Source organism: Chanos chanos, chromosome 13 (assembly GCF_902362185.1).
Source record: "Chanos chanos chromosome 13, fChaCha1.1, whole genome shotgun sequence".
Lineage (NCBI taxonomy): Eukaryota > Metazoa > Chordata > Actinopteri > Gonorynchiformes > Chanidae > Chanos > Chanos chanos.
The window spans coordinates 16433291-16460180 of NC_044507.1; the positions used below are offsets into that span (position 1 = coordinate 16433291).

Genomic DNA, 26890 nt, shown 5'->3' on the forward strand with positions numbered 1-26890 from the left:
CTCTCTCCTCTCTCTTTCACTCTTAGCCCAAGCACACACTCCTGGCCCGTGCACAGGTCTAGTCTAGCAGGGAGGGCTCAGCGGGGCGGATTATGGTGGGCCGGTTGGGGGCGCCCGGGGGTCTTCTGCTGCAGAGGGAGAAAAACAGTGAGAGAGGGTGAGACTCACTCACACAGGCCACCAAAAGACGAAAGGAGCAAAAAGGAGACAGAGATAGTGAGTGAGAAAAAGGGAAACGGAAGAGAGTCAGACGGAGTGAAAGAGAGAGGGAGTGAAGATGAGAGTGAGTACAGTGAGATGGAAAGGAGGGGTGTGAAAAAAAAAAAAAGATAGGGCAGGAAGAAGAGAGGGGAAGAATCAAAGTTCTGAGTCAGACTGGTCAGAACAGAGAAAGAGGCAACTGTAGAATGAGTGGAGTGTTGTTTGTGACACCAAACACACACAGACACACACCCATACCCATACCCATACCCACACACACACACAGACATACACAGACACACACAGACACACCCAGACTCACATATACACACACACACACACACACACACAAATGCAAACAAAGCCTGAAGTCCTGATCCATGAGAACTGATGGACAGGTGGTATTTGGTGGAAATGCCGGTGAAAAGCGGAAAAGGGCAGTAACATGACACATTAGGCACACAGAGGATGCAGTCTGGGCTGAGAGTGGCAGGTCTTACCTGGGCACGCCGGGGGGTACACGGGCAGGTCTGGAGGGGATCTGTGGGGGGGCACTGAAAGGGTCATGGGCACTGTTATTGAAGGCATTGATGGGCTGCCCCGGACGGGAGGGGATTGGTGGAGCTCCAAATGCCGGGGAGGGGTTCAGTGGAGGAGGCCCTGGCGTTGGCCCTCTCACTGCTGGGGGCCGGCTTGGAGGCGGAGCCGCCACTTGTGGTCTGCGCTGAGGGGTGGGGCTAGGCGAGCTGTGAAAGAGAACAACAATGACCGCAGAACAGGGGAGAAGAAAAATGAAAGCATGTAAAACATAAAAGCTCATCTGATGTATTAGCCAGTACATTCAGGGTTTTCAACACCTGCTTTTGACAGTCACAGCACAGAGTGTATAAACAGAGATTTATACATGTCTAAATGGCAAAAAAGCCACGTTTCCTCCCTCTCTCTCTCTCTCTCACACACACACACACACACATACCTCCCTCTAAATCTGATCTGCTATTATTGTACAGTGGTCCCTCTCACCTGGTCTCCTGCACCCAGCTGCTGTCCACAGGTGGAGGCACTGGGGTGGAGACGGTGCTGGTGCTAATGTCTCCGATGATGTGCAGCGCCTCCTTTAGGGCGTGGTACATACGCAGCATCTCGTCTCTGCGCTGAGCCTGATCAGCTGACTCCTCCATCAGACTGTTCTGGTCTCCGGATGAGTACAGGTAAGCAAGCAACTCAGAGTGGATAAAGTCTTTTGCCTGGACCACCAGCAGGGAGCCAGGGAAGGAGAGAAATGATGAATGAAGGTTGAAAAGAGAGAACAGAATGTAGGATGAAATGTCTCAGTCAGGAAAGCTCTAGGAGGGCAGTGCTCTGTTAGTTTTCATTACAGCTCAGTGTTGTTTTTTTCTGTCTCTGTGTTTTTTTCTAACAAAAAAATACTTGAAAAAAATCAATAACGTAGAGTCAACATACAGTCATGAAACATAGCCTATTCAAACGGTTAGCAGATCTCAGAAACATTGCATTACAATTTTCTTTCTTTTTTTTTTTTTTTTTATACCAATTTCCCACAAAGAATTTTCAAATCATAGACACACAGACATGCCCGAGGTATGCCTTAGGTTGAATCAGCCCGCCCCCTTTAAATCTCCCGTCACACTGGCAGACGGACATGCCATTCCTAATCCTGACCAATGACATCGCTGCACTCTGCCCATACTCACGCTGTTGATCATAAGATGCATGATGGTCTTGGGGACCAGGTCTCTGATGGACTTGTTGATGATGCCGATGTAAGAATCTACCAGGTTACGGATGGTCTCCACCTGCCTCTCCAACTGAGGATCCATGGAGATTGTATCTGCAGGACCTGCCTCCTCCTGTTCCACCTACACCAACGAGACACACACATTCATAAATGTATGCTATGGCTTCTCCTCCAGCAACAACACATTCACTCATTTGAAGACACTCTAGCTCCACCTACAGGTACATTTGTGTACACACTGAGGGACATTTTTAAAGCTCATGTGAAGAAGTTGAAGACTCAGTTGAATCAAGCCTTGTGTCTATAGATGTGTGGAAAATCCGTTGGTTTTGTGTTCTCACTCCAAAGGTGAAACCGTGGGGAATATGCAGAGTACTGTAGGGTGACTATGTCGAGTATACTGGAGTGAATGCAGAGTATTACAGGGTGAAAATGTGGAGTAAATTACGGCAGGTTAAAATATGTAGAGTCTCCTGGGATAAACATGTAGACACAGGGGCTGACTATGTAAAGTACAGTAGGCTGAATATATAGAGTACACTGGGAGAGAATGTACAGAGTACATTGGGGGTGAATATGTAGAGTACACTGGGAGTGAATATATAGAGTACACTGGGGTGAATATGTAGAGTACATTGGGGGTGCATCTATATAGTGTACATTAGGTGTGAATACATAGAGTACATTGGGGGTGCATAAATATAGTGTACATTGGGTGTGAATACATAGAGTACATTGGGGTGAATATGTGGAGCTGGGTGGAATTATGTAGACTAGAGTACCTGATCTTTCTCAGGATAGACTCCAGCTCTGAGGAAAGAGGCTTTCCAGCTGTCAACATCCTCTTGTGACTCACAGGCCAGCTCAATCTGCCGCAGGTCCTTATACACATTCCTGTACGGTCATTCACAGAGCACACACACATAATCAGCACCCGCAGCGGTCAACAAACTGGAACATATCACATACACAAACTCACACAAATGTACACACACACACAGATACACACACACAGCTCTGACCTTTGCTCTGTGTTGAAGATAGCAAAGGTGTGCTTGGTGGACATGAAGCCTTTTTCAACGTCTCTCAGTTTGAGGTTATCCAATGGCAGCATGTATTTCTTCTCTTTCTCCTGTTAGACACAGAGAAGCTAATGCAAATGAAAAACAGACGACTTCTCCAGGGCGGAGAGAGAGAGAGAGAGAGAGAGAGAGAGAGAGAGAGAGAGAGAGAGAGAGGGAGAGAGAGAGAGAGAGAGAAATCCATTTCCTCTGGCTGTGGAGGCTTTTTATAAACCACGGACCACCACCAGGCTGGGGGCCGGAGAGAAAGGATAGAGGGATGAGGGAGAGGAGGAGCATGGGCGTGGCCTAGAGAAGAAAAGAAGGGGGGGTGCCAGCTTTCAGTGTTGAGGAGAAGCATCTGGAATCGTTTATGTCTGCACTAACAGAGGCTTCAGAGAGACATAGAGAGAATCAGAGGGAGAGAGGGAGAGAGAGAGAGAGAGAGAGAGAGAGAGAGAGAGAGAGAGAGGGAGAGAGAGAGAGGGAGAGAGAGAGTGAGAGAGTGAGAGAGAGAGAGAGAGAGAGAGAGAGAGTGTGAGTGAGTGAGTGAGTGAGAGAGAGAGAGAGAGAGAGAGAGAGAGAGAGCGAGAGAGATCTCCAGTCCCAATAGTTACATCACTCAAAGGAACACACAGCTACCCTGCCCCCAACACATACACACACACACACACACACGCATGCACACACACACACACACGCACACACTCTAACTTCTCTCCCGCCTCCCCCAGTAAACCAGTACGATTTCCTGCAAATTCCAAAGTCGGATCCCGGCTGGAACTTTTTAGCCCGCCTGCCACGTCAGTTTGCTTCCACCATCTCCTGCTGTCCCTGCCTCTCTCTCTCTCTCGCTCTCTCTCTCTCAGCATTTCTCTCTTCCTCTCTTTCTCTTTTCCACGGAAAACTGCCCAAACGTGAACAGCACTTGTATGTGAGACTGACTGTAGGAAGCAGGAAGGCTATATTTGGCTAATGTGAGATGAGAGTTATTAGCGTTTAGGCATTAGAAACTCTCTCTAAAGTAGGACACACTCCAGAGCAAGGAAGCACTGAGCTCACTTTGGACGCTGACGGGTAAGTGTGGCGCTTGTACGTTTGACAGTTAACTTCTTTATGTGGGCTTACTCAGGGAAAAAAAAAAAAAAGTAACAATGATTTTTTTAATGACTAAAAATGTTATATTTCATGAACGAGTGATTTTTTTTTTTTTTGCATTTTTCAATGTGATTAGGGAAACCATGGACAAACTGCGATATAAAATTCCACAGACCGTTTCAAAAAAGAAAATGTCGTTAGCATTTGCTATTTAACATATGCAAACTCGTACAGACAGATATTTTACAGGAGCTGGACTCTGACAGACAATGTAACTACAGTCAAATATTTTCTCATCAATTCAAATGTCACCTCTTCATTTTATCTCCCCCCATCAATACGAAGCTCCTCTTTTAATGAGAATATCGGTTAAACTGTTCTTATTTTCTGGTTGATATAACTCCACTAAAACTGTGTACATGTATTTGGGTTTTATCAGTGTGGTTAAGTGAAATGTTTACTCTGCCACCCCCCCCCCCCCTCCTCTCCAATCCCCCCCCCCCCGCTCCACAGTTCCCCAGGGCACTGATCTGCAGTCTGACCGACCTGGCGGCCTTTCCACCCGGCCCGGCTCCCTCCCCCCCGCCTGCCCAGTGTTCAGACTACCTGTTCATCAGGCTGTAGCTGAACAGTAGTCCGCACATTGGTTAGGCTGGGCTGGGACACACACACACACAAAAAAAAACAACAACGCGTGAACACACGCACAAGTGCGCAAACTCTTTTGGGAGCAGAAGTCAACTGGACTGGAGGAGGAGACGTCTATGGCATGTGTGTTTTTATCTTTGTCTGCATGTGAGATGGTTCAGGGTTGAGGATGTTAGAAAGTACAATGTTAGGGTAGGAGTGAAATGAGAGAGAGAAATGACAGAAATGAGGGGGGGGCGGGGGGAATCTTACCTCTTCATCCTTGTACCAGGAGAGGGATTCAGCAGTCAGGACAAACCAGTACTCCTTGGAGCCGCCTTTCATGATACTGATATTGATGGTGAGCCAACCTTTACGGATTACCTGTGAGGAGAGGGTGAGGAGGAGGAGGAGGTGGGGAGGGGAAGGGGGGGGGGTGGGTGTCCCACAAGGATAGGGAGATAACTCATGAGATTTCAGTTCACTGTGATTGAATAATCCCTCTGTTCTGGAACTCTCTGGAATCATCTAAACGCCTGTTCTAAATGCACGAATGACTTACCTGTTACTAACAACAAATTCATATACCATGTTGTAATTTTGAAATTGCTGCAAATTACAGAACACCCTTTCCTACTGGTGCTGTAGATTAAAGTTGGTGACATTCAGCTCTACTCTAGAACTTTCCACATCAAAACATGAGGGGGCACCTTTAAAAACCATGCAGTCAATAGTAACTTAAGAACGCATGTTGCTTATTCAACCTGAACAACATGCGAATGAGAAACGGAGCTTTGAGCGATTAAGTAATCAATATTTGATTTTTCTTTTTTCTTTTCCACCCCAAAAAAAAAAAAAAGAGAGAGAGAGAGCACAGAACAGATCTGTAAAGGTTGACATTGAGAAACGTCGTAATAAATATCCAAAGAGCACAATGGTTGCGTGGATCATTTCTCTTACGGTGCGCCTTGCGAAACGCAGGGCACTGTTTCACCAGTTGCCATCCAGACCGAACGGCCGTACACATAGTTAGAGGTTAGAGGTCAGCAGCGGTATGCTGGCTGTATCAGTATCAGGCGGCCAACACAAGCTAAACTACACAATGCTAGCCAAAACAGAGCATGGGTTAGTGGGGTTAACTGGAAGATGACAGTCAGCCCAGTGTGGACGAGATGGGGCTAAAAACCTATTTAAGGAAGGAAAAAAAAAAAAAACAGGGAGAGAGAGAGGGCAAGAGAATGGGATAAGGGAGAGAGAGTGATAAAGAACAGGGCTGACAGGAGAACATCTTATGAAAGGTAAGTGGGATAAGACACGGGGAAGAACATGGAGGAATGAGAAGGAGGGAAGGAGAAAGAGGAAATAAAAAAAGAGAGAGAGGAGACCACATAGCTAGGCATTCTAGCAGGTCTGCGAGGTTACCTCTGTGGGGTTAGAGAATCCAGATATTTTGGATGAATGTGGATTTTTATATCCTCCCAAGAAGCCACATTCTCCACACTGTTTTAGCCCTTTTGTGTTTCATGCATCTCGAATATGCATACATATCAGACCACAATTCCAAAAAGCAAATCTCTCTTCATTTAAAAGAATTATTACAAAAGACTTAGAGCAGACCCACTTCTTTAACTGACTGCCATCTGTCTCTCTCTCTCTGTCTCTCTCTTTCCTTCCCTCGTTCTTTTTTTCTCAAACCTCTTTCCAATCTTTGCAATAAGACTGGGGTGAGATGGAGAGAAGGAGTCATTAGTAAAAGAATGCCAACAGAAACAAGACACAGAGAGAGAGAGAGAGAGAGAGAGAGAGAGAGAGAGAGGAGCAAGAGAGAGAGAGAGAGAGAGAGAGAGAGAGAGAGAGAGAGAGAGAGAGAGAGAGAGCTAGAACAAAGGAGCTGAATTCATTGTTTGCCTTGGTGGGGAAATACCTTCAACCACCCCCTAAAAACCAGAGGAAAAACAAAAACCTATTTAATTTTTGTTGAGTAAGTGCTGTCAGTACACGAAAAAAAACAAACAAAAAAAAACAAAAAACAGCACAACTACAAAAAAGAGTCAAAAGAAAAAGGAAAAAAAAAAAAGAAAAAAGAAAAGAATAAAAAGAAGGGAGGAAAGGGGAGGGCGATGAGAGGAAGCATGCCTGTGCTTCTCATGCTTTGATACGGCGCTTGATAAAACAACGCCAGCTTTGCTTTCTCTGCTACGCACATTTTCATTTCCACAAACACAAAGCACGTGACGATGTTTCGGTCATCAGCGTCATACGAATTCTCAGTCAATGACGAAACACCGGGACAGAGCAGTTAAGATTTCCTTAAATGATAACACCAAATGAATTTTTTTTTCCTCTTTGTTTCCTAAACTGAATATTATGCGAGGTTCATTCTAAACTATTCTTCGGATGCTAATTTCGACTTGGTCATCACGTTAAAAGATTTTAAACGATCATATATATTTTTTTTTTTTTTTAAATTACAAACCCCAACCGACTGACTGACCAAAATTAAGATGCAAAACCAAATTCTGAACAACAAACCATAAAAATAACATGCAGAGTAATCAACAAAGAAGCAGTGAATCAATGAATGGCAATTAAATAAACACCAATCAATCAATACGACTAAACATCAACTGGCCGCCAATCCCATCACGCAGCAGATTTATTTTCAGAAACAAAAACCTTGGATTTAAAAGACAATTTTAGCAATCAACCAAGAACCCAAACACCTTCCCTCTGAGGTAATGATTAACTTAGTTCAGACACACAGATCAGATTCGGGTTAAATCTCCCATTACGATCATATCACTCCTGAGCCAGTCAAAGCTGTATCAATATCAGTCAGAGAGAAAAGGAAAAAGATCTCAAATGAGCATGAAGACACATCAATTTTTCCGAGTCTTGCGATCGAAACTTGTCGGTTGAATTGGTGATTACATATCAATCACAGAAAACACAACAGACAAACAAGACAAACTCAAACACAGAAAGGTGAGAGAATTATCAAGGTGTTCTTCCGGTTCTGTCGGTTGGGTGATTGGGTCCCACCCCCTCCCCCCCCCCGCCGTGATGTGGAGGCTGGTTCTCCACAAAGGCAAACTCTGCGCACCCGTCTCGGAGCAGCCAGGACTCGGCCACGCGTCAGGAAAACTGAGGCCTCACCTCAGACAGTCACAAACTCACCAGGCTTCGCCGCCGCCGCGGTGGCGTTAGGCCGCGGTGGCGTTAGGCCGCGCTTTAGAGCGCAGCGCAAGACACAGCAAAAGGAACGAGTTTAGTAAACGGTCTTGGCGAGCCGCTTTTGAGTTGTTCAATTACACGAATTACTTTTGTGTGTTAGAGAAACAATCAGGCCAATTAATGACCCTATTTGGGGGTTATGTTCGTGCACATTACCGATTACTGGTAACGGTAACAGAAAATCTTATTGCCACTGATATCAGTCCCAGGTTCTATCGTTTTCGTTTAGGACTGTACCTTCTCTTCCTCGCCCTCTCTCAGTCCACCTAGCTGCAGGAGGAAAGAGAAAATGGCAAGGTAAAACAGGCTGTTTTATCAGCTTACCCTCCATCCAACACGGGAGCCTCAGGTAGATTCCATTCAACTCTCAACCTATGATTCCAAAACGTCCCCCCCTGAGACAATAGAATAACCTGACCCGGTGTGGCCTCAGTTCTCCTGATTGGTTGAGCCCTGGATACATCTACCTGGGTGTGGTTTGTAATTGTGGGGTACTTACCAGTATCTCACCCTGCAGTGATAAGAAAGGGGCGGGGACAGTTAGAGTAAAGGATGAGAGGAAAGATTTCAGAAAACAAGCAAAGCAGGAAAGGGAAAGAGAAAGCGAAACAGAGAAAATGAATGAAGAGAGAGAGAGAGAGTGGGGGGAAAAAGTACAGGTTTCAAAGAGGGAAAGTGGCAATAGAGAAAGAAAGGGATCAAGTGAGAAAGAGAAAAAAGAGAGAGAGAGAGAGAGAGAGAGAGAGCAGAACATAGTTACATGCATTAATTAGATTGACTTGCAGTACCGTAAATCAGACTTATCACATTGGTTGCTTCATTATGACAGCTGGATCCATGCACATTCTGAATTATAATAAAAAAAGTTGCTTGAGTTAATTAAGGCATGACAAAGGATAAGAAAAAAACCCCAAAATAATACGGAGATTATTTGCTTATTTTGCTGTGCAGAATCATGCCTTTAGAGTGTTCCGTGCAACTAGTAATGCAGTGGTAGAAGTGAGAGCAGAAGCACAATATCTGGGAAGAAACAAATGGATGTCTTCCCTCATTCATAAGGACAACACCCCAGCCCTCTGAAATAACGTACTTCCAACTTTACACAGTGTTACTGTGCTCTGTGCTTAGTGGGGAAAAAAAACCTCCAAAAGAAACAACAACAACAGGAATCATTTTATAGACTGAAACTGTTAGGAATGGGAAACCTGTGCATGGTTGTGTAATAGCAGCATTAAAAGCATTTTTCACATTAATAAATATAAATTCGTATTTAAAAAAAAAAAATCAAATGCAATTTCAACACGTGATGTTTCATCAGACACAGTGGATGGATGATGAGTGATGGAAAACCAGGAGGTTCATTAACGTAGATGAGTTGGGGTGAGGCAGATGTGAGGATTGGCTGTGAAAGGGATGGATGGATGTCACACAGGTAGAGGTCTAGGTGTTTACAGTGGTCTGGGTTCAGGGAGACTAGAATGAGGAGGTATCATGACATGAAGGCCTTTTCCACCATAGGAACTTTTTTTTTTTTTTTTAGACCTCAGGAACTTTTTAGGCAGCTCAGGAACTTTGCCCTATTTTCTACCAGGGGGGCCGGGGCCAGAGGAAACAGGGCCACATTTTCTCGACCCTTTTGAGTTCCTACTCCGGAGTAGGTACTTTAAGAGCCCAGGAACTATTGGGGTAGAGCTCGCAGCAATGAATGTCACTGATTGGTCAAATGCAACTTACACAGAATGACCAAAGAAAAACCAAACTACCCTTGTTTCACTGGGAAAGTTGAGTAATGAACAGGTTAAAGCCCAAGGTTACATACAATAAATATATTATGCATATATTATACAATATATATATTATGTATATATTGAGGTCTTATCACATGCCTAAATGGCCTCTTGATCTTTGGTGGAAAAGGGGCTATGAACACAGACAGTGGAGGAAGTGAGTAGATTTTACTATGGGGCTGAAGTAAAAAGAGAGAGAGGAAAAAAAAAATAAAAACACGCGTCTGTACCTGGTTAGGAATGGCCCTCTTCTTATTCACATGTGTACTTCTCTGCTGAGCACTGTGGGAGGAAGAATGTTCCGGACAAAAACGGAAAACAAGAGTTATACATGGAAACAGTTTCCATTTCTCTGTATAACACAACTGACACAGCGAATTCAGTTAACCAACTCTGCAAACAATGCTGTGGCTCGCTCACACACACACACACACGCACGCACGCTCACGCTCACACACACACACTCACTCGCATATACGCACGCTCACTCGCATATACGAACACTCACACACACACCAGAATGCTACAGAATAGAGAGAGCAGTAGAAGGAGAATATAGAGGGGATTTGGCCAGTGACGGAGAGGGGGGAGACTAACGGACACCTGTGTACAGGTGCGTGAGTGTGGATATGCTAGCGCACCTGTTATTGGTGTACCCTGGTGAGGTACCATCATCCATCCTTCTGAAGTCAAGACTGAAAATGACGTCAGGAGAACAGTTACCACGGTTACCCTGACTACCACGCAGACCATGCGCATGATTAACGCACACCTGGCAAGCCACCTCACACAGGGCGGGGTAAGAGTAAGGGCAAGGGGACACTGCCAAGATCTCATTTAAGGTGCGAGAACTTGAGAAAAATCATGAAGTGCCAGCTCAGCCATCTCACACTGTCCATGCAATCACTTTTTTTTTTCTTTTCTTTCTTTTCCTGTTCTCTAGGTGTTAACCAATACTCTACCTACACGATGCAAGCAGAGCTTCTGCGCTCACAAGACTTATGATTTCAGTCAGCAAGTCACATCCGTAACAAGTCATTCCGAATCATTCCGTGAATCTCACTTACGTGTAATGCAATCTTCAATCAGACGTTCGGGCAGAGACACAGACGACGTCAGAGAGTGCACTGCTATTCTAAACCATTATGGGGAAGAATAGAAGTAGGTGTGGCCCTTATGTTTGGGATTAAGTTTGATGGGTGGGCCCAGGGTGTCTGAGAGAACGGGATTAGCTGTGTCCTCCAAGGCGGCCTGACTCACTCTACCTTTTACTAGTCAGTACTGGTTGCTGACGGTCAGGCAGCTCTAAAGTTTTAGGTATCGATATGCAAACAGCACTCTGCAAGTGTGCTACATCTATCAACGACCTGCACAGCTGGTACTTTGAAAAGACACACTGGCTATCTTTACTTGCATCAAGGGAAGCATTTAAGCATTTACTGGCGCACCTGAAATGGCTACCAGGCTGGAGACCAGATTTACCGCTGATCACAGGTAACTGTAACTGGGCATTCAAAATTGTGGCCAAAACAGAGGGGGAGACTATTAGACGGTGAAAGAAGAAAGATCCACAAATCCTCTACAAATGTTAAGAACCAGAGTCTGATCTGAATCCGGAGCTGAAGAGGAGCAGAGAAAGGTTCTAAATGCTGTGAATGGCCAGGGCCGGCTGGTGCACTGGGGCATTCTCTGAGGTCATAGGCTATACATTCCTTTCCATGCCAAGTTTCTCCAAAAGGAGGTTAGTCATACGCTCCAATCCAGTGAAGTATTAGCTTGCAGAAATAAAGGGATTAGTGGAAACCCCAGGAAGCACACACATCGTACTGTGAGTGACAGTGGGCAAGGTTTTTGATGTTTTTTTGGGGACAAGGGAGGGAATGAGTATAGAAAATGCAGAATACACTTATCTCAAAGACATACTTAGCAAAGCCAATGAAGTCCTCATGATTGGTGTTTATGTAGGACAGCTCAATGTCAATCAGCAGCATAACCTAGAGAAGGACAGAAAAAAAAAAAAAACAACAACAACAAAAAAAAAAAAAACGACAGAAGGAGATATGATATGAATGCGGCGGTTAGGTAACGTCACAACAAAGGATGTTCAAAGCGTGGAAGCTTCCAGGAAGAGCGTTTACCTGGTCCTTGGTCTTGCCTTCTCTCTCTCTGACGTGCGTGGTGACGATTCTCTCCGTCTCCTCTCTCAGCCTTGGGTACGAGTTCAGCTGTAGACGAAAAACATCAAAAGAACTGCAGACGACAGCAACATAAACAAACCCACAAGTGTGCGCATGCACACACATACATATATACCCAAACATATTTCACACGTGTAGCATTACGCAAAAGCACTTCAACAGCAATCATAAACCACAAAAAAGAAAGACTCAAGAAAAAAAAAAAAGAAAAACCTGCACATGACAATATGCACAGTGAAAAAAAAACCCCAAAACAAAAAAAAAAGACTAGTCTTGCGTGGAGCATGTACAGTGAATCATATGCATGAATGGAAATGTGAATTTATGCAGGTAATCATGCAATGCGCAAGCACAAACACACACACGCATATACACACACACACACACAGATTTGATTGCTTATCCCAGTCTGTACAGTGGCCTGTACAAGGCCTTCACCATCAGCTCGGAATGACCACCATGAACTAATGAACAAATATTTAATGGAGAAAAAAATGTAAAAAGACTAAATCTGAACTGATAAACTCTCAGTAATGAACGGTGAGTCAAATAATGACACAGATAAATATCTATATTTATCGATCTATCTACATAGATATATATATATACATATATATCTACCCATATGAATGTTTGCATGTGTATGTTACACACACACACACACATACATATACTCTATCCCATATAGTGATACATATAGTTTATCATCCCATGTGCAGTCTTCCTGAGCTGACAGTGGTACTTCATTAATATTTTTAGTGAGACATTAGTTGACTGAGCAGAAAATAAAGTGAAAGACGGAATAAGAAAGTATATGAAAGCTTTAAGTGGAGGGAAACAGTGCAGAACAGAAAGTCAACAGAAGATTCTATACAATTGAAACTGCAGTAAGGCTTTACTTTAACTGACTCTGTTTTAAACTACATTTTAAACTGCCGTTTCATATCAAGCCACAAGGTGGCAGATGCACTCCGTTGCTATGGTAACTGTCCAGCGGCTCCTCAAACCAGGTACAGCTGAAGGCCGTGTACAGCAGAGCTTTCATCATAACAAGGCTGAATAATAGAGCCGAGTTCTGGGTCACTGGGAAATGTTACCTTGGCTGACTACTTCTGTGACTGGACTAAATGGAAGAGCGTGCATCGTGGTACGGGACACGAATAAATCAACAAAATCATCTCAGAGTGTGGAAAGCGGTTAGCCAAAGAAAAAAAAAAAAAATTGGTGACATAAAGAAATGCTCTTTTTTTTTTTTTTCTCTCTCCCTCGGGAGCAATTTGCATATAATTAGTGAATCGGTCAGGACAAAAAGTAATTTGAGATTTGTGACCGTGTGACACAGAATCATGAGGGTGATGGGAAGACGACCCGTCGGAACGCTGAGGAGGGCAGTGGGGGGTAAGGAAGTGACTGATTTTCAGACAAATGTCGTGCTGAGCAGGACGCAGACGTGTGGTAATGTGGGTGTGAAGGGGGTGGGGGGAGGGGGGGGGGGGGGGCGGAAGGGGCTGGAGAGACATTTTTAAGTCTCTCCTTTTCACCCTGTCCTCCCCGTCGCAGGCTTCCCCGTTACCTTTCCGGCACACTTCCTCACGAGCGTGGTGAGTTCGGACACCACGAGGTCCACGCACTTCAGGCTGGGCGCCTTCAGTTTGAGGATTTGCTTTTTCACTATGGCTTCAAAGGCCAGGTCAGGGGTGAACAGGCCCGTTCTGAGAGCGTCCAGAAGGGCGCGGTGGCGTTGGGGGTCAGAGGAGGAGAGGGAAAGAGGAGAACAGGAGACAGAGACAGAAGAAAAGAGATAGCAGAGTGGGGGAAAAGGAAGGAAGAAAACAGACCAGGAGGAGAGCAGGAGGAGAAGATAAAAGAAAAAAACAGAAGAGAAGATATTTTTATTCAGTTAGTAAACTGTCTTCGGTTAGTTTTCAAACACAAGCAGGTCAACCAGGACAAGCCATGGGTTTTCACATCCTCCAAGCAGAAAAATGAAATCAAATTAATTTTACCTCATTTCACCTCAGTCGGGGAACACAGAGAGATAAAGTGAAAAATAAACTATTCCATACGAGCTGAGCTCAAAACCAATAAACAGCAGGAGGATGTGGGTAAATCCAACAGCTTGTCTGTATCAGACCGGAGATGTTTGGGGAGATATCTTTTCCCCAGTCATCTCATCTCCACAACACCTTCACAACACCCCAACACATGACAGCAGGGCCTGCACACAGAGTGGCCAGAGCGCTGAGAGGGTCACACACGCCCACACACACACACACACACACACACACACACACACACACACACACACACACACACACACTAGACTCTCTGCCCCTGTCTACACACACTATGCTTCATAGTCTCACGCTCTAGGCTAGTTCTTCCTCTTCCTCTTTCTTTGGCACTGAAAGCGCGACGGTGTGTTTCGGAGCGGTGTGACCCTCCCCGGAGTGCGCCCCCCTGTGGCAAGGCTGGGGATCAGGGGCGCTGCTGCTGCCCTTGCCCTCTCTGCAGTACCTTGAGGGTGCACTGCCTGACCGTGTTGATGAGTTCCTGAATGACCAGATCGATACATTTGATACAAGGCGATTTCAGCTTAACGATCTGCTTTTTCACGATGGCTTCAAACGCCAGGTCTGGAGTGAACAGGCCAGTTCTGAGAACGCACAGGAAGACAGACAGATAAACAAAAAATACACAGACAAAAGGAGAGAGAGAGAGAGAGAGAGAAAGTGATAGAAAGTGAGAGAGGGAGAAAGTGTGAGTGAGACTGAGAGAGAGAGAGAGAGAGAGAGAGAGAGAGAGAGAGAGAGAGAGAGAGAGAGAGAAAGAGAAACAAAGGCCACAAAGTCAACGTCAGACACAAACATGTAGAGAAGAGAAAAGCCCAAAAAGTGGGGGAGAGTGAAGAAAACAGGACCTGAGACAACTTCAAACAAGCTCAAACACACAGTGAGAATAAAAAAAAAACCCCAAAAAGGTCACACAGTAAGAAAAGGAGAGAAAAGAAAAAAAAAAAAAAAGTGTCAACGAAGTGCGGTGAGAACAGATAGTGTGGGGGGGGGAAGAGAATTTTAGGAGATAGAGGGACAAAAATGACTTAAAAAAAAAACAAAAAACAAAAAAAAAACAAGTTTAGTTTCCACATACTACAACATAACAAAAGCATCAGGAAAGTGGATTGCCCTGTGGGAGACATGTTTAGACTTTTCTCAGAGCTTGGACGTTTCCCCTGCAACCAATCAGCAGGCTGGCGGAAGACTGGGTTTGGTGGTCTGTTAGCGTCCCCCCCCCCCACCCCCCCCGGGTTCTCCTGCGGTGCCGATAAGAGCACAGATCTCTGAACCGCTACTTGCCTTACTCCATGGACGTTCTTAATGGCGTGACTGATCTCTCGCCTCAGCTCCTTCTCATCAAACACAATCTGTGGAGAGAGGGATGAAAAGAGGAAGAAAGAAAGAGAGAGAGAGAGAGAGAGATTTGATCATAGTACAGACTCCCCTCCATCCATGCATTCCCAGCATGGTGCAACATCAAAGCTCCAAATAGCACTTCTACCAAACCAAAACATATCCTGCAATAGTGCTTCAATTTTTGCAACCCTCTGTCAAATACACTGTTTAAATGATATCTTGTTGTGGCAGTTCAATTAAAATCCAAAATAATAATAATAAAAAAAAGACATTTCTTACATTCACATTGTTATGATTATGCGTGTAAAGCACACTGAAGACTCAGAGGATGGGTGTGGCTTTACCTTGACCAGCTCGAAGGGAAAACGCTCGTGGAAGATTCGGTTGATCTTGGCTCCGCCCGACAGCTCGGCTGTGTCCACCTGATCTCCCGACCCTTCGATGCATTTCTCAAAGTCCACCCCGAACTGCTGCACCATCCTGTGGAGAGGAAACGGGACAATCTGGAGCCGTTTGCTAGTAAAGGGTCACGGTTTCCAAATCGCTCAGAAACCATCAGACATTCGGTGGTCGCTGAAACGGCAATTTAACAATCAAACAGTAGGAGGTGACACACAGAGTCATGTGAAGTGCGCGTGTAGTGCGACGCTAGGGTGGCTGTCACGGAAGCCACGGTAACTGAGGTGCGAGTGGGTCCCACTCACTGGAGCAGAGCCTTGGTTTTGCGGGTGGGGTCATCGGGGCGAAAGTTCTTGTATTCCTCCACCTCTTTCTCCAGAGAAAGCAGCTGACTCTGCAACTTACTGCGCAGTCCTGGTAGTGTGTCCCGAATGTGGTTGGTAAGTTGCTGTGAAGAGAAGGAACAGCATGTGAGAAATGATAGAAAGAAAGAAAGAAAGAAAGAAAGAAAGAAAGAAGATAAAGGGACTAGACAGAGGACTCAGGAGTGACAAGATAGATAGCAGGTAAGAGGTGCATTGTGTGAAAAAGAGACAGACAGAGATGTAGACTAACAGGAAAAGAAGACCAGGGGCTGTTACCTGGTTGAGGGTCTTCTGAAGGTGAGGTGTGCCCATTCGGTCAGCCATGTGTCTGTAAGCAGGGTGAGACAGGAAGAATTTCCGCTCTGCAGCTAACGCAGCACGGATGTCCTTCTTTCCATCAATGTCTTTCTGACTCCGGTTCACCACTCCAATGTAGCCTACAGCACAGAACATGGTTTAGACACCAAACAGCATAATGCCAGATTGTGTGTGCGTGTGTGTGTGTGTGTGTGTGTGTGTGTGTGTGTGTGTGTGTGTGTGTGTGTGTGTGTGTGTGGTTACGTTTGCTCCTCTCACCTCTGCGCAGCGGCAACAGCTTGTTCTCCAGGATGTCTCTGGCATCCGTGCCCTCGTCCATCAGGTCCAGTTTGGTTATCACGCCAATGGTGCGCAGTCCTGAACAAACAGGTCAAAAAGGTCAAATCTTCTCAGTCCACCTCTGTTCCTTGACCTCTACCCAAAACCAAAGGCCACTTTGGCCAATACATTTGGTGATAGAAGAAACTTGGCGATGGAAGAAATCTGGTGGTAAAAGCCCTTACCCTGAGGGTCGACCTCCTTAGCAATCTTGAGGGCGTCGGAGTTGGCGAGGTCAGTGTTGGCTGGGGTCACGGCCAGGATTAGGCAGTTCTCCTTGGTGATGAACTGCATCAGCATGTCCCTGATCTGATGCTCAATGTCCGGAGGCTGGTCGCCCACGGCAACCTTCGTCATACCCGGCAGGTCGATAAGAGTCAGATTCAGCACTGCACGAGAGCGTATGATAATGATAATGTCAGAAGAGAGGGGTGGACAGAGAGAAAAAAGAAAAAAAAAAAAAAAACAAGGAATGATATTTAAAATTACTGTAACTGTAATTACATGTGCATAGATGACTGATGAATATGACGGCAGCGGTACAGAAATTTCCCTACCGCAGTATTTGAAGAATGCCACCTTGCGGCTTGTGGTAATACCGCAACCACCCCCGCCCCCCGTGTTTAATTATTCATTCATTTGACCTTACTTGTCTATGATGGCGTATTAGGGCCACACTGAGGGGGAAAAAAAATCTGAGATTTTGAGAATGAGGTCATAATGTTACGAGAATAACGCCGTAATATTACGAGAATAAAGTCAAATGTTAACGAGAATAAAGTTATACTTTTAGGCTATGTGCTATTTTAAAATGAGGAACTTGGGGCATCTTGTGAAGTTATACTAGAGTGTAGGTTTCACAAATAATGAAATACTTTTGACGCATCAGCACCACATTATCATAAGTATCAGGACTGATGTGTGTGGCACAGCACGACGCCTGGGACAAACGGCAGTTGCCAAAAACAGACTCAGGCTGCCACTGACCGTCCTCTTGCCCGTTTCGTCGGTTACTGGTAATATATTTTCCTAAAAAATTATGCCTTTTTTTACATTTTATTCTCATAATAGTAGGATTTGTCTTGTAAAATTAAGACTTTGTTCTCGTAATTCTACGACTTTAATCTTGAAATACTATGACTTTATTGTCATTAAATAACGACTTCATTCTCATTATATTAAGACCTCATTCTCGAAATTTTTTGTCTCCTTATTGTGGCCCTAATACTCCATTATACTTGCCCCTAAATATCTTGAAATTGTTGAGCTGAAAAGAGTTTAAAGAGTTAAAAGTAAACATAATTGAAAAAGACTATATCCGCATGGCATGTCTGTTAATGTTCCCATGATGTGCAGTCCTGAGGATTTGTTATAATCACTAGTGAAATAGGCCACTTACAGTTACATGTTACATATCATATTCACATTTATTTGAATCCAATATTGACATATTTAATTTGTGTCTTCCAACTGATTAATGGCATTCTGAGGAGTGTCGAGGCAGCAGTTTTAAAAAAGTAACTGGTGTTCAAATATCTGTATTAAACAACAAACAATCATACAATCATAAGCTAAAGAAAATATCTGTATTAAACAACAAACATGGCTAACCTAAACAATCATACAATCACAAACTAAAGAAAATATCTGTATTAAACAACAAATATGGCTAACCTAAACAATCATACAACCATTTGGTGTACAAACATCATTTCTACTGTTTTATTGATCGCGTTCTGGGCCATTGCCTGGGCTAACTGTACTAGTTTATTCATGGCGTGCTTTTCAAACACCACATACAATGCTAAATATTTGGTTGATTACCTTAAGACTAGAGAAATAATTATTATACACATTTAAAAGCATTTTATGTGGGTTTTGTTATGCAGTATAATTAATAAACAGGGGTATAGACAGGGGTTATCATACATTGAATGTTTTCCTCCATAAACATATTTGTTGACTCGCAAACTGCTTTTCCTTAGTGTCAGTCCTCTTAAATAATTTGACTGGTCAGTCGACCAGAAGGTTGCGCTTGACGTGATGCGCTTGCTAAATGTTATCTGCATGCTCAGCGCAGAGATCTGGACATTTTAAAATAGTTTTCTTGTTCTCGCGTGGAGAGATTTAAAAAAAAAAACATGCATACTGTGGATGCGATCCTTCTCAAAGCTGAAAGAAAAAAGTCAGTTTTAAAAAATGTATTCATTTACCGAAAATATCCGGTAGACAAAGCCATAGATCATGCCAAAAGCTACATGAGGATGGCAGCACTCTCAGATAAGGGGGGAAAAAAGCGGGTATGACGGTAATGGCGGCAACGGGATCAACACCGCGGTACACCTTCTAATATCGCGGTATGGCGGTGACGCAGTTATTGTTGCAGTCCCACATTTCAGGGAATAAAATCAAACTGTAAAATGTGTGTGTGTATGCGTGTGTGTGCGCGTAGGTGTGTGCATTACCATGGGGAGAATAGACTCTCAGGTTGATGGGAACGGGAGAGATGCCCTTGTTGGATCCCGTAATTCTGTCTGTCTCGGCTTCGATCTCCTGCCGAACCTCGTCGAAATCCACAAACTTTTTCCCTTTGCAGTGCAGGAATTCGGCATATTCTACAATGACACACAGACAGGGGTGGGGGGGATTAGTGTGGTTGATGGATGTAGAGGACAGGGGTCTATTTGGGGAGCAGGGGCAGAAATATTGACCTCAGTCAACATCCACTCACCTGCTTTATGATTAACCAGCTGCAGAATGAGGGGCCTGCGTGTGACGATGCCTGAGCCTCGTGGAAGAAAGTCCCTGAGAGAGAGAGAGAGAGAGAGAGAGAGAGAGAGAGAGATGTATGAATGACAGATACTCTCAAATCATTCAAAGCAATCAAACTCCTTTTTTTTTTTTTTTGCTGCCAGTCTAATCAAATTATTCATGAGCAGTGTGGCGAGTGTTTACGGCCTGCCTCCAAAACTCCAAGCAAATCAACACACACACACACACACACACACTCACTCATATTCCTTCTTCCATTACAACCTCCACCCACCCCCCCGCCACAGAACCGCTGCCGTCCAGGCCCATGTAGCAATGAATTTTAATACAGGGACCTGACTCGTATACATCTTATAGTACTGCCTGCTAAACTCTTCCACATGATGGGCACAGCGGAGCCTCTTTCACTGAAGTTCCATTTCAGCCAACATGACACTAGCTGGGACAATATCTAAAAAACAAAATAAATTAAAAAAAAAAACAAAAAAAACAATACAGAGATGAGTGTGAATGTAAATTGTTTTCTACTAATTCATACAACTGTGTTTACGGGATGAGATTAAAACCAAGAAACTGTTACGCGCTTAACTGACGTGTTAACTTATGACTAGAACAATATGACTAGAAGAGTCCAAGCAATGGAGGATCCATCAGCTTGTTTAAGGATTTTTTAACATGTGTCTTCTTAATTTATGTAATTCATTTTGTTTCCTTGAGAAACAAGATAGAAGAGAAAGTAGCTAAACTAGTAGAACATGAGGAGAATCCTATGTCTGAAATTAAGACGTCTTGATAGAGCAAGATAATTAAAGGAATAAATCTTTCTGTGTGAGAGAGAACATAGCCAGAAAGAGCGCAAAAACCCTACAGAGTCCCACGAGAGAAAGGCTGATGAGACTTTTTCCATCCAAGGTTTGAGTCATGCCCAAGAATGTCTTACACAGCAGAGGGAGGACCCACCCCTGTGTCTTAATGATCTGACTCTAGAGACAGACACACACACACACACACACACACACACACACCATTACATTACATCTGGTGGTAATCAAAGCCAATGCAGCCCACTGAAAATCCACCCAACATTCTGTGAGCTCATTCGTCCCATATTGCAGTGCCTGGCCTGAGGCGGTACGGTCTTATGGCTCTGAGAGGAAGACACATACACAGAGCACAGAGACAAAACAGCATCATTAACAGGGCTGACAATACACAACCACAGGACACTACACAGTCTCTCTCTCTCTCTCTCTCTCTCTCTGACCACACAGCTGTGTGTGTGTGTGTGTGTGTGTGTAGCCTGTTCAGTACAGATGGAATAGTGTAATGGAGGATGCGTTTGGTGGGGGTGGGGGGGGCATCCTGCAGGCTGGGGACTAAGAGAGACAGACAGGCTGAGGTCACAGAGCCCTGTGTGTTGACCTTTCAGTGCATGGATGAATAGATGAAGACCCTTCTCTCTTACTGCACCACTCTCACTGCAACACCCCTCCCCCCTCCCCCCGGGCCACGCCCATCCAAAGCCTCACACGAAGATCAAGACAAGAGATATAGCATAAAAAGACACAACTGATAAACATGATGACATGATGTTTAGTCTTTTTTAAAAAACAAAACAAAACAAAAAAACCCCCACAAGAACAAGGCATAAGACAACACAAAGCCACACCATAGGGTGCATCATCTCTAGTCAACAGAAACTCCAACACAAACACAGACACACACACACACACACACACACACACACACACACACAAACAAACTTCCAGGGAAATAGCAGGAGGGCCTGTGTCCATTATTCATATGCTGTAAATGATAGAAGAGCTTGACCAGATTGTGTGTCATTTCATATATTATGCATACACAGACCAAGAACAGTTTCTCTGTCTGAGACTACACACACACACACACTAACCAATATCCTCTCCTCTCCTTTCTTCAAACAGGAAAAAACAGAACCAACTTTCTATGTTTCAGTGTTCATCTAAAAATGAATTCAAATCTGCTAGTTTGCACTAGTTTCAGCCTGACGGAGCTAGTGATCCGATCAACTCTAAAATCCCAATTTATTTATCCACACATTTCTATCTTATAAAATCTCTATCTTACATCTTAAAACATAAGATATGAACCGTCGGGTTTCCGGATGGTATCAGGATGGGGTAAATCAGCGGTTGTCAGCTCTAGTTCTGGGGAACCACAAGACAACTCCAGCTCCGCCACATCACAGCTGATTCAACCTGTAGCTGCTCTTCAAAAACTCTGCTCTTTTAACTAATTACAGCAGTGAGGAGTAGGAACCAAAATGCACCGTGTACAGTGGGCGTTCAGCACTGGGGCCTGAGAGACATGGGTTTAATGTAGAGAGGAGAAGAGCAGAAACAGGCGGTCATAAAAGTAAGACCTGATCTTCAACCCACTTTGTATTCGATTCCAAATTATTTATGGAGCTTTTCTTTCCCTACTACTTTCCCTCACAATCTGTCACCAAACCCTTCAGGGCTGGACACACCCCCCCTCGTGAGACGGGGTCCAATCACACGCTCTCCGGTTTGAAGCTCCACCCAAAACAAACACAATAAATGAGATAGCAGGTCCGCCCAAAGCAGCCTGCAGAACCAGATACGAGTTCCCTTGCCACCCCACCCTTAGGACAATACCGTCTCTCCACAATACGCTCCTTAGAGAAAGGCCTTGTCTTCAGAATGCTCTCAGCGCTCTAACAAGACACACACACACAATCTCAAATGTTGCTGAACTGTGGAAGGATCTGGAAAATCCAGTTATTCCAGATGAAATCTGACACAGTCTGCACTGATAGTCCCAACCAGCACCCCCCCCCCCCCCCGTTTGTTTCTCTGTTGTTGTTGTTGTTTTAATAACCAGTGCTAAATAGATTAAGCTTTATGTGTTTGTTGTGTTTGGTTGTGTCTTCTCATGGTCAACAGGGCACGCTAAATGCTCTTTATTAGTACACAGAAGTTGAAATAGAAGCATAGTGAGGTCAGACACAAAAGGTCAGAGAGAGTACTGAGGCAATGTTTTATGTTGTCTTCATTTTCTAACATCTGTCTGACCAGGTACAGCTACTACTTACAACTCTCCTGGGCTAGTCTCTGACGGCCTTCAAATCCAAATATGATTATTTAGCTTCTCATCTCTGTCGTTCTCACAAACAAACGCACATAAACAAAATACAGAATCCAGACACAGTGTCCTATACAATGACTCAGAGTTCTTCCATTAGCTTGGGAAACATGATTTAGCTTCTCAAAAAAACAAACAAACAAACAAACAAACAAAAAGCACCTTTTTTTAAAGAACTGTCACAGGAAAAACACCACCAAGCCTCCGGCAGACTCTGCATTCCAGGCAAACTCAATCAAAACCCGCAGCCCTGAGCAATATCACAACAAGCCAGTCTGTGCATGATATTGAACCACCTGCCTCAAATGACCTCTGCGTTTTACAAACCGCCAAACCAGTCTGTGAGACATTCTGAAACATTACAAATGAGCAGTGTACACACACTTAAGAATAAGAAATCACTATCTAAATATCAAACTGTGTGGGGAAAACAAAAAAAATCAGTTAAGGTTTGGCACGTTATATGAGTTTGCCCGGTCAAACAAGAGAGAAGCAGAGGAGAACGAGAACTGCCAGAATTTCCTGATTTCTAGAGAGTTCTGTGATGAGTGGTCAACACCTCTCTTTTTAAATGGGATTTGTTTATTATGTGAGCGCTTCATACAGGAATAACCTTACTGAACTAATAAACAGGACGGACCCATGTGTTAGCTTTTATTTCCCCTCCCAAGAAAACCAACGCCCTTTATCTGAATGACCTCCCACACGCAGGCACACACACACACACACACACGTGCGCGCAGGCACACACACACACAAGCACACATTTAACGTGAGCAGATGCTTTGACCAGCATAGCAGCTATTTCGTGGTTTTAAACAGTAGCCATCACACTCATGAGATAATCTCAACACCAGCCATGACAAACAGAGAATACAGCCATGCAGCATCAGCGCGGATGTGAGATGATCAAATCGATTCTCAAGCAACCGCCTGAACTTCACCGGGGTCGCAATGTAGCACGCCCAAACATAAGATCAATAGCACAGGGATGAGTCAACCAAAATGAAGCACAATGACTATCACCACTGACTCTGCCATACAGAACCGACAGGGCAAATTACAGCTGTAAAGGTACTAAGTAACGATTAAGGAAATAATAAATACACTGGAAAAAAAAAAATACCATGTTCCAACACAATACTGTGACAGTACTTACTTTTCTCAGTGGCCTACATTTCAGGGGCCTGCTTTATCTAGGCTACATCCACACAATGAAAGGACATACAAACTAGAAACTCAAGTGCATTTTCTCTGACACTGTTACTCATTCTGCTGACTCTTTCCTTTCCCTCTTGTGGCTGTCAGACCAACATAAATGGTGTCCTTATGGTTGTACAACAATTGTCAGAGGCAGCTGTTTTTGTTTATGTTTATGGCAACATCCACAAAGAGAGGGATCTGTAATGACAATGGATGGAAACGCCATCTATCATTTTATCTGTTCGGATCTAACGTGTGTATTATGACAACCTAATGACACTTCTGTTGCCTGTGGTAGGACAGAGAGCGTTAGTTTGGCATTTGTCGTATAGGCATTTGCGCGTGACCCTTTCTTAAAGACTTCTTTAACAAGGTAACACGACTTCACAAGTGTCAAGTGCCCCCTCTTGAAAGTGCAAAGTCCTGGTCGTGTCGGAAAGTTTACACCCGCGCGCGCACACACAGGAGATTTGCATTTCCTTGTGCTTATGTGCATTAGCGCATTACGCAGCGCAGAAAACCTGCCCTTGCCACACGACAGACCGTGAATATGTGTTGAGGGGCAATGCAACACGTGTGAGGGGAGGAGAGGAGAGGAGAGGAAAATGAAGTATCAGAGGAAAATGAAGAAAAGTGTTGAACGAGCTGCGTGTGGATGCTAGTGTATAGTTGTATTATCTTTGCGGTAACTTTCTCCTATTGACGCGAAGCACAGAAAGACAAGTTAAAAATCACAGAGATAAGGGCAATAGGAGCCTGGCCAAAATTCATTTAAGAACTTTTGACTCATATCAAAATGGTATGAAAAGAATGAAGTCGCACAGACTGCAGCTCTCAACTGCAAGACTGTTCATCTCCAGGTCTAAGTGACCCAACTTACACTAGTAATATCACAATGACGTCTAAATTCACAGCACAGTAACTTGCTCACTTGTAGAGTGTTTGATAATGCGTTGCAAACCTGCAAAATCCTCAATACATTTCAGCTGCAAACAAACCCTCAAAGCTTAATCAAGATTGAGGAAGGACTAGTGAAAAGAACATATGGGGAAGTTGAGTAAGCCATGATGAATAAAGTATCCCTTAAACTGTGTGTACATGGACTTCAATACCACCTTGATGCCTTGAACCAAAAGTGAAAGAGCTCTTAAAGTGAATGACGGTTTTGATGGGCAACAGAAGAGTGCAGGTGAAACACACACCAGAAGGCAAACTGTCTCTTCAGGAAATGTGTTGTGTTAAAAGCATATGTGGAATTAATGCAGGATTATCCTGATACTGGGAGTAAACCCAGTCAGACTCGAAACCACATTTCTGGAAAAAATAAAAATCTTCTTGAAAACGCAAATTATGTGCATGTGCATGACAGAGTCAGACAGCTCTGTCAGAGATAAAAGAATGGGGAAGGAAATTACAGAAGGAGACCAAAAAAGAAAAAAAAAAAAAAAAAAAAAACAACAAACAGAAATGTAGGCCTGTTCTGTCTCTGCCCTTCTTTTACAACCTCCTGTCTCCTGCAAGGCCGACTGAGAAACAGAAAGAGTAAATCAGAGTATGTTAATGAGACAGATTACCAGGTAAAGAAGCCTGCTACTATCTTGCTTGGGTGTGTCAGTGAGTCATAAATAGGATATAGAGCCAAAATCTGTATTTATTTCCATATGACCTAGAACATACACAGCATAAATAAAGATAATAGTTATCTCTCCATTTCTACTCTACTTTCCAACTTCCTTCTTTCTTAGAAATGATAAGATTCAATACTACCAGCTCTTTTCTTTGGGCCAATGGACCAGGTGCTTCTAACGTACATTTCTAAAGCACATATATCACATGTGTAACGTAGTAGTGTCAATGTTACGTTGAAATCAGTCATAAACTCGGATGAGCTTTTGATAGGCTCGTGACCAAAAAGCCATTTCATCTGAAAATGAGGAAACGTGTGCAGGTGTTACACGCAGATAAAACTGTCGTCTCAAAACAGTCCAAACACCGACTGACCGACACGGGAACCACAGCATGGTTGCATGCATGCCATATTATAAAAGCAGGCATATGGACACCTGACGCCGTTTACCATGTTCTGACACGCAGATAATGTCTCCGTATTAAAGACAGTCAAACGAGGTTAAAATTCCTTTCTGCTTACTACCTAAGTTACATTACCAAAGGAACAGACAAAATATGTTGATGTGTGATAGCTATTGCTATCTAAAGTTAAGCATGTCTAGTCTAAGAGCAGTCTACTTTCATTTCCGTGTTTTCTCTTTGGCGTCTGCTTCCAAGCAGAGTTCCCAAGGCCAGACGTAGCCATATACATTTCCCTTATCACAGTCTTTCATTGCTTAAGTTAACGAGACACGCAAATTTCCTAGTTTACGTCAGTTTTCAGTGTAACCTGTTTCGACCAAGGCGAAAGAGCGGCCGTCTGATTACGGCATTTGCGTAACGTGTTTGTGTATATCACGAAATACATGGGAATCGATCGCCTAACAAATATAAAATCGCGGAGCCAGCTGCCAAAAATTAGACAACACTACGCCATTCCATAAGGCAGATGAAAAACCAAGTCACCTTTACAATGAAATCGAACCGCAAATTTAAAATCAATGACTTTATAAACAAACCTGCCGACGAAATTTTCCAAGACCGAGCTTTTTCCTGCGCTCTGACCGCCGACCACTGCGATTTGAGGCAGGTCCAAATTACAGTTCTGACCGATAGAACTGAAAGCGTCTTGGAGTTTATTGATGAGGGGGATCAAGTCTTCCATCCCCCGGTTTCCCATGGCTTCTCTGGGTTTGGCTTGTCCACCCGCAAGCAAAACTGACTGGAACGGTGCTCGGGTTACTTTCAGTGTTGAGTTCCTCCCTTCAAACTGTTCTGCCTTCAGTCTGATAAAGAGAAATAACTTATACCTTCTTTGTTATTGTGACAGTTGTTGGACGATGTAACAAATATAATAAACCGTGCGCATTAATACGCAAAAT

The 26890-nt window shown here is 44.0% G+C and overlaps 1 protein-coding gene across 9 annotated transcripts; it reads right to left on the reverse strand.

The window, feature by feature from the left end:
- On the reverse strand, positions 1-26867 carry dnm2a (dynamin 2a). 9 transcript variants are annotated; one of them, XM_030789658.1, is made up of 21 exons: positions 26528-26867; positions 19510-19583; positions 19244-19393; positions 16964-17167; positions 16719-16817; positions 16419-16579; positions 16083-16225; positions 15723-15858; positions 15322-15389; positions 13539-13677; positions 11906-11992; positions 11691-11761; positions 9998-10049; positions 8480-8491; positions 5020-5130; positions 2983-3092; positions 2743-2854; positions 1917-2081; positions 1225-1448; positions 702-947; positions 1-128 (listed from the first exon to the last, which is right to left on the reverse strand). In XM_030789658.1, exons 1-21 carry the CDS (start codon positions 26686-26688, stop codon positions 59-61), a joined length of 2595 nt encoding a protein of 864 aa, XP_030645518.1. In that variant the 5' UTR covers positions 26689-26867; the 3' UTR covers positions 1-58. The 9 variants fall into 9 exon arrangements, with proteins under 9 accessions (XP_030645518.1, XP_030645510.1, XP_030645516.1 ...); XM_030789650.1 differs by lacking the exons at positions 8480-8491; positions 13539-13677 and adding exons at positions 8218-8250; positions 14483-14621; XM_030789656.1 differs by lacking the exon at positions 13539-13677 and adding an exon at positions 14483-14621 and having other exon boundaries at positions 702-938.
- Positions 26868-26890: the final 23 nt, after the last annotated feature.